Raw genomic sequence first — 8,207 nt, 5'->3', positions numbered from 1 at the left:
TAAAGGTGGGTTACGAAAAATAAACAGAACATACCACAGGTGGGTTAAGTGATACTTTTTAAACCACAGGTAGGCAAAGTGATTTTTGCTCAAACCACAGGTGGGTTATGTGTAATTACCCCTAAATTTTTTTTCAAATTTTTTTCTTTTGTAAATTTTATATTATTAAATGGATTAGAAATATTTAAAATAGTAATTAGTATTTAGATTGTGGATTGTGGAGTGATTTGTTTTTTCTTTTTATTTTTCTTTTTGTATGGTACTTTATTTTGAAGAAATGAAGTATTAGGTAGTTTTTTTCACTTTTTTTTTCTTTTGTAAATTTTATATTATTAGGTGGATTATAAATATTTAATATTTTAATTAATATTTTGATTGTGGACTGTGGAGTGATTTATTTTCAAGAAATCAAGTACTAGGTAATTTCTTTTTTCATTTTTTTACGTTGTAAATTTCATATTATTAAATAAATTATAAATATTTATGATAGTAATTAGTATTTAGAGTGTGCAATGTGGAGTGATTTATCTTTATCATTTTATTTCTCTTTTTATATGGTACTTTAATTTTAAGTAATCAAGTACTGGGTAATTTTTTTTTCATTTTTTAATGTTGTAAATTTTATATGATTAATTAAATTATAAATATTTATGATAGTAATTAATATTTAGAGTGTGCACTGTGGAGTGATTTTTCTTTTTCTTTTTCTTTTTTGTATGGTACTTTGCTTTCAAGAAATCATGTACCGAGTAAATTTTTTTCTTTCATTTTTTTTTTTTTGTAAATTTTATTTTATTAAGTGGATTATAAATATTTTTAAGTCTTTTTTTTTTTTTTGCCCTAAGGGTATTTCAATCACTTTTTTTGTTACAAGGTCATTTTAGTCTTCTTTTTTTTGTTTCAAGGTCATTTCAATCAATTTCTAATTTCAAGGTCATTTGGTCTTTTTTTTTTCCTAGCAGTATTTTGGTCATTTTTAGGTTTCATTGTTATTTTGGTCTTTTTAAAAAGTTTTAGGGTCATTTGGTCAATTTTTTTTGTTCTAAGGGTATTTTGGTCATTTTTTAAGTTTCATGGTTCTTTCGGTGATTTTTTGGGTTTTATAGTAATTTTGGTAATTTATTTTTGAGTTTTAGGGTGATTCTATCATTTTTAGATTCTAAGAGTATTTCAGTCAATTTTTAAGTTTCATGGTTATTATGGTAATTGGTGAGAAAAAAAAAAAGGGAACCATCGAATGTGACAAAAGTACTAATGAGTGTGAGAAATGTACGATCTAATGCGACGTTTATACTGGCTATTATGACAATGGAACCATCAAATGTGACAAAAGTACAGTCACATATGATGTTGATACTGCACAATGAGAGGATGGTATCATTAAATGTGAGAACAAACTTAAAGTACAACCAAATATGAGAAAAGTATGGTCAAATGTGATGTTGGTACTACCTAATGTAACAATAGAATTGTCATTTGCGAGAGAAAAAAAATTGAACCACCAAACGTGGCAAATGTACAATCACATGTGATTTTGGTACTGCACAATTTGAAGATAATACCATCAAATGTTAGAAAAAAAAAAGGGAACTATCAAATGTGACAAAAATACGGTTACATATTATGTTAGTACTGCTCAAATCCCAATGTGACGACGGAACTGTCAAATGTGAGTAAAAATTAAAGTACCACTGAATATAAGAAAAGTACGGTCAAATAAGATGTTACTACTTCCCAATATGACAATGGAACCATCAAATGTAAGGAAAAAAAAACCACCAAATTTGACAAAAGTACAGTCACATGTAATGTTAGTACTGCATAATTTGAGTATGTTACTATCAAATGTAAGAAAAAAAATACGAGTATAACCAAATGTGGCAAAAGTATGGTCAAATGTGATGTTAGTACTGCCCAATGTAATAATGGAACCATCAAATGTGAGACAAAATAAGGGAACCATTGAATGTGACAAAATTATAGTCACATGTGATATTGGTACTGCCCAATGTGACAATGGAATTGTCAAATGTGAGGAAAAAATTAAAGCACCATCGAATGTGAGAAAAATATGATCAAATGTGATATTGGTACTGTCTAATATGACAATGAAGCCATCAAATATGAGAAAAAATAAGGAAACCACCGAATATGATAAAAGTATAGTCATATGTTATGTTGGTACTGTACAATGTGAGGATGATACTATCAAATTTGAGAAAAAATAAGGGAACTACCGAATGTGACAAAAGTACAGTCACATGTAATGTTAGTACTACATAATGTGAGGATGATATCATCTAATGTGAGAAAAAAAAATAAGGAAACCACAAATATGACAAAAGTACAGTCATATGTGATGTTAGTATTACATAATGTGAGGATAGTACTATCAAATGCGATGTTTTAGTAACTTAGTATAGCAAGCTGTCTATTAGTGGGTATCGTACCCAAAAATAGGGGTACGGTAGAATTACCCTTAAACTCAAAATAAAAAAAGAGTCTCATCACATGTGCAGAACACATATAATGAAGCTAGTACTTAATTATGAGCATATGCCAAGTTAAAAAATTTGTACTTGAATCCAACTTAGTGTGAGAGATTATCTTCAATGTAATGATCTAAAAAAAAAGCGCTAGTCATATTTACGCTATACCTCAAAAGGACTAATCACAATTGAGATTCCTTGTACTTGTTAATAAAGCTCAGTGCAACATAGTATAAGCTTGAAGTGAGACTCATCACACGCCCACACACATCACACAATCAATTAAATTGGGGCATCACACTCAACCCTTGTTTATTTATATGAAAAGTCTAGAGGCACATAAAATTCACCCAAAAAAAAAAATCGAACCTCATTTTGCTATTTGCATTGCCGTGAGACCCAAATTAAAGTGTGAAGTGAGTAAATATTTCGGTTGTTTTTTTTCTCAAACAATACTCTTATTTATAAATTAATGAATAATTTTCTATAGATACTAAAAAAATTGATAAATGTTGATTTTGCAGATTGTGAGTAATAGGTAAAAAAGTTATGTAAAAAATGAACTTAAATAAGAATCACTAAAATGTTGCCAACTCAAATATTGTGAAATTGTTTGTGCCTTTAACATTGCTTTTTATAAATTGTTAAACAACCCTAACCACATAAAGGGGTTGCAACCCTTTTTCTAAACCCGGCCCATTCATACAAATCAATATTGAACCCACAATTAAAAAATAAGTTTGTACATATGCAATAAAGCTCACCAAGCTCAATAACCGAAAATGGATCATAAATTAATAATTGGGCTATCTAGCGTTTCTCTTAACTTTTATGAATTCCAATCAAGTTGGTATTTCATAAACACAAAATATTATATCTATGTTACCCACACCACACTAAATTAAGAAATCTTGCATTTTTCCACTTGGGCAACATAGGTTATTTATAACTTTAAATAAATAACCTATGTATTAAATCTCGGTACAACTTGCTCTACTCTCTAATTAATTTGCTTTGTACTTGGTACAACTTTGTTGTCAGTGTGGTGGCAGTGACAAGATTGATTGGTTGATGGCGGTGGTTTGGATATTGAATGGTGGGTTGCTAGCATCGGATCATGATTCATGAGAATGGACTTCGGCACATGTGGCGTGATGGTCTCAGATTGGTGGTGGTTGTTGGGTTGTAATTTGTGGTTTTTGTTTTTGGTGATGGGTTTTGTAATGGGGTGGTGGTTTGGTTTGTGATGTTGGGTTGCGGAGGTGGTTGGATGTTGCTGTAAGAAATGAAAGAAAGAAATAAAATTCTCTATAGAAAGAAAAAATATATTTTTTAATAGGATAAAATACAATTTACTTACATGTGGTTTGACTGAAATTTGAAATTTGACATTTTACCTACCTGAAGTTAGCTCAATTAGATTTTTATAATGCACATCTGTTAAAAACAGAGTTAAATATGTAATTTTGCTTCACTTTTATGTCTCTCTTCTCCAAAAACACAAAAAACATAAAAATACAAGATCGAATAAAATAAAAAACTATCTATCACAACCAAGGACGAACCCAGGTGGGGGCCTAAGGGGGCTCAGGCACCCCCCGGGCCCAAAAAAAAAATTAGCTAGTTAAATTTTTCAAAAAAAAAAAAAATATATATATATATATATATATATATATATATATATAGGCTTGGCCCCCCCTTTGTTTTTAGCTCAGGCCCCCTCCCAAAAATCCTGAATACCAAGCCCAGTCGGCCAGCCCAAGAAGCAAGAGCCCATGACCCATGTAAAAAAAAATTTAAAAATAAGCAGTAAACCTAACGGAGAAATGAGAAAGTGAAGGAAAAATAAAAAAGAAAGGAAACAGAGTACAGAGAGATAGTGAGCTGAGAGTGAGACAGAGAGATAGAGAGGCGAGAGTGAGTAGAGAGATAGACTACCCACGCCGGCACTGTTACAGCACAGCAGTACCCACGCCACACCCATTGACCCACGCCACTACCCACGCTGATGCTGCTATAGTAGTACCCACGCCACACCGACGTCGACACTGACGCGAGCCCCATCTTGCCGCCGCCGCTGGTTACTCGAGCCTTCACAGGTATTTAATCTATGATCCTTTCCTAGTTTCCTTCAAAACCTAAAAAATAAATAAAATGTTTATGCTTGCTTGTGGAGTGTTTGTGTTTTTATTGATGACTGATGATGAGTGATGAACTGATTACTGATTACTGATGTTGGTGAATGTGATTCTCTTAATCGAATCTGTGCTACGGCCTGTGGTGTTTTTTTTTTTTTTTGTGTGGCTTTTTGGCTTTGTGACTCTGTCACTCTATGTGCGTTTGTGACTCTCTGTCACTTGTATTATATAGATAAGATAGATAGAGAGAGAGTAGAGTTTGTAGAGATTACTTTGACTATTTGTTTGTTCTCATGTTTGTTGACTAGTGGTTGGGCATAATAGGGACAAGTGACACTGTGATGGGAAAAAAAAGAAAAAAAAAAAAAAAGTAAAGTTAAAGAAAAGTTTTTGTTAGTAGTGTAGAATAAATTTGTAGTGTTGGTAGTGCCGTAGTGTGATTGGGTTAGTGGGTTAATGTCTAAAAGGATGGAGACAATACAAAAACAAAGATAAATAAAAGCAGACCTAAGACAAAAAGAAAAAACAAATCATATAATACAGAAAATTTGTCAGACAAATTTAAGAAAATTGTGACACAAATTTAATATATATGATTATTATTTTACTTGTAGATCATGAAAAAATCAACTACAATGCTTGATTTTTTCAAAAGAAAATATTCAAATTCTTCTGAAGTCAACGTGGGATTGCCAACAACTAATGTTGTCAATTCTAGAAAATGTGGATGTTCCAATTCTAGAAAATATGCATTCTCCAATTCCGGAAAATGTCGATGTTCCAATCTCTCAAACACAATTTCAAAGAGTTGATCTTAACTCTTTGGATTATGATCCCGGAACACGCAAACAAATATGGGAATATCATGTTAATCAATGTGATGAAATTCGACAGGCTTACATTACCAAAGGTCCGCACCAACCTCCTCTAAAGAAAAACAAAAAAAGTGGAACGCACAATCGTAGCTTTCAAGCTTCTTGGTTTGAATATGATAAAACATGGCTTGAATATTCTCCTACGACAGATGCAGCTTATTGTCTACCCTGCTTTGTCTTTCATAATCCAAATGGGGTTGTGGGACAAAATACATTCACTATTGGTGGATTTAGAAATTGGAAAAAAAAGTTAGGGGCAAAGATTGTTATTTTCAGGTCATATAGGAAAAGATCCTAACTAAGCTCATAGAGTTGCAGAGCAAATGTGTAAGGATTTGATGAACCAATCGCAGCATTTACAAAGGGTAGTTGATCATTTCACTAATGAACAAATTGCAAATAATCGATTGCAACTAAAGGCCTCAATTTTTATTGTCAAATATCTTGCCTTTCAAGCTATAGCTTTTAGAGGTCGAGTTGAAAGTTTTAGTTTATTAAATCGTGGGAACTTTCTTGAATCATTGGGTATTGTGACTTTTTGGAATAAGAAGGTTGCTGAAATAATAGAAAAGGCTCCCAAAAATGCAACCTACACATCACCTAGGATTCAAAAGGAAATTCTACATGTTTTCTCAGGTAAAGTGAAGAAGACCATTCGGGAAGAAATTGGTGATGCAAAGTTTTGCATAATGGTTGATGAAGCTCATGATAAGTCCATGAGAGAGCAAATGGCTATGGTTTTTAGATATGTTGATGTAAAAGGCTTTGTGAAAGAACTTTTTTTTGGGTTTATTCATGTTGTTGACACTGCGGCTCTGACTCTAAAGAAGGGGATATATTCTTTATTACCTCAACATTGCTTAGATATACAAAATATTTGAGAGCATGGATATGATGGAGCAAGCAACATGCAAGGTATGTGGAATGGATTACAAGCTTTGATTTTGAATAATTGCCCATATGCTTTCTACATCCATTTTTTTGCACATCGCTTACAATTGGCATTAGTAAAAGCATTAAAGCAAGTTGTCCCCATTAGTGGGTTTTTTCTTAGATTGCTTTTTCTAATCAAAATTGTTAATGTTTCATGCAAGCGTAATGAGCAATTGAAAGTTACCAATGCTAATGAAATAGCACGTTTGATTGATCTTGAAGAGCTTGAGACTAGAAGTGGACTTAATCAAATTGGCACTTTACAACAACTTGTAGAAACACATTGGAGTTCACATTTTAGATCAGTTTCTAGCTTGTTAAGGAAGTTTTTTCAACTGTTGAAGTTTTACAAAATATAATTGATGATGCAATTGATGGAGAACATCGGGCAGAAGCAGAGTCAGCTTATGATGGTTTAACTTCATTTGAATTTGTCTTCATCTTGCATCTTGAGAAGGAAACTATGGAGATCACTAATAAACTTTGTCAAGCTTTGCAAAGCCAATCTCAAGACATTTTAAATGTCAGGCATTTAGTTTCATCTACTAAAGCACTTATCCAAAAATTTAGAGATAATGGATGGGATGACTTACTCACCACTTTGATATCATTTTGTGAGAAGCATTGCATTAATGTCCCAGATATGAATGCTCGTTATGTTACGAGGCAAGGTCGAGCTCGTAATCAGCAAGATAACGTTACAATCGACCATCATTATCGTGTAAATATTTTTCATGTTGCAATAGATTCTCAACTACAGGAACTAAATCATCAGTTTAATGAAAATACAATGGAGTTACTTAGGCTTAGCTCAAATTTAGAACCTCGAGAGACATTAAAATCTTTCAGAAGTATTGATCTTTTTTTTTGGTAAAGAATTTATATCCTCAAGATTTCACAGATTATGACAAACAAGTATTGGAGAAGGAGTTTTATCATTTTGAGCATAATGTAGTCCAGGATCTAGAGTTCAAAAAATTAAAAAGTTTATTTGAGTTGTGTCAATGGTTAGTGAGAACTAGAAATTTAAAACACTACAAACTTGTTTATAAAATGGTGAGACTTGTGCTTACTCTTCCAGTTTCTACTGCTACTACAAAGCGAGCATTTTTAGCTATAAAAGTTGTTAAAACTAACCTTCGAAGCAAAATGGAAAATGATTTTTTGACGGACTCTTCAATGTTATACATTGAAAATGATATAACTTCGACATTTAGTTTGAATTTAATCATAAATGATTTTGAAGATTTGAAAAAGCGTCGAATTCCTTTTTCATAGATGATTATATTAAGAAACAATAGTGTTTCAAGTCTTTTGTTTTTGTTGGTAGATAATTGTATCTTAATATATTAAAAAACAATGATTTTTGGGTATTTGTCTTGGTTGATAGTTTATTAATACTATATAGATGCGTATTTGAAAAAAAAAATTCGCTTATCTCCGCTAAGCGAAGATAGTTTATATTCGCTTATCTCCATTGTGCTTACTCTTCCAGTTTCTACTACTACTACAGAGCGAGCATTTTTAGTTATAAAATTTGTTAAAACTAACCTTCAAAGCAAAATGGAAAATGATTTTTTGACGGACTCTTTGATGTTATACATTGAAAATGATATAGCTTCGACATTTAATTTGGATTTAATCATAGATGATTTTGAAGATTTGAAAAAGCGTCGAGTTTCCTTTTCATAGATGATTGTATTAAGAAACAATAGTGTTTCAAGTCTTTTGTTTTTGTTGGTAGATAATTGTATCTTAATATATTAAAAAAC

At 31.8% G+C, this 8,207-nt stretch overlaps 1 protein-coding gene across 1 annotated transcript; it reads left to right on the top strand.

The window, feature by feature from the left end:
- The first annotated feature begins 5,825 nt into the window (after positions 1-5,825).
- LOC142640304 (uncharacterized) lies at positions 5,826-7,713 on the top strand. The gene is made up of 5 exons (XM_075814369.1): positions 5,826-6,257; positions 6,367-6,417; positions 6,597-6,690; positions 6,780-7,286; positions 7,517-7,713. Exons 1-5 carry the CDS (start codon positions 5,826-5,828, stop codon positions 7,711-7,713), a joined length of 1,281 nt encoding a protein of 426 aa, XP_075670484.1.
- Positions 7,714-8,207: the final 494 nt, after the last annotated feature.

The sequence above is a fragment of the Castanea sativa genome, chromosome 6, assembly GCF_040712315.1.
Source record: "Castanea sativa cultivar Marrone di Chiusa Pesio chromosome 6, ASM4071231v1".
Taxonomy (NCBI): domain Eukaryota; kingdom Viridiplantae; phylum Streptophyta; class Magnoliopsida; order Fagales; family Fagaceae; genus Castanea; species Castanea sativa.
The sequence above is the reverse complement of the archived record's forward strand: the minus strand, read 5'-3'. Positions and strand labels throughout refer to the sequence as shown.

What these genes read in the sequence shown, in the direction of transcription:
- LOC142640304 (XM_075814369.1), top strand. Translation starts at nt 5,826, where the DNA reads ATGTGTAAGGATTTGATGAACCAATCGCAGCATTTACAAAGGGTAGTT. An exon ending in TGGTTTTTAGATATGTTGAT is followed by an intron (nt 6,258 to 6,366) that starts GTAAAAGGCTTT and finishes AACATTGCTTAG; the next exon opens with ATATACAAAATATTTGAGAG. An exon ending in GACATTAAAATCTTTCAGAA is followed by an intron (nt 7,287 to 7,516) that starts GTATTGATCTTT and finishes TTACTCTTCCAG; the next exon opens with TTTCTACTGCTACTACAAAG.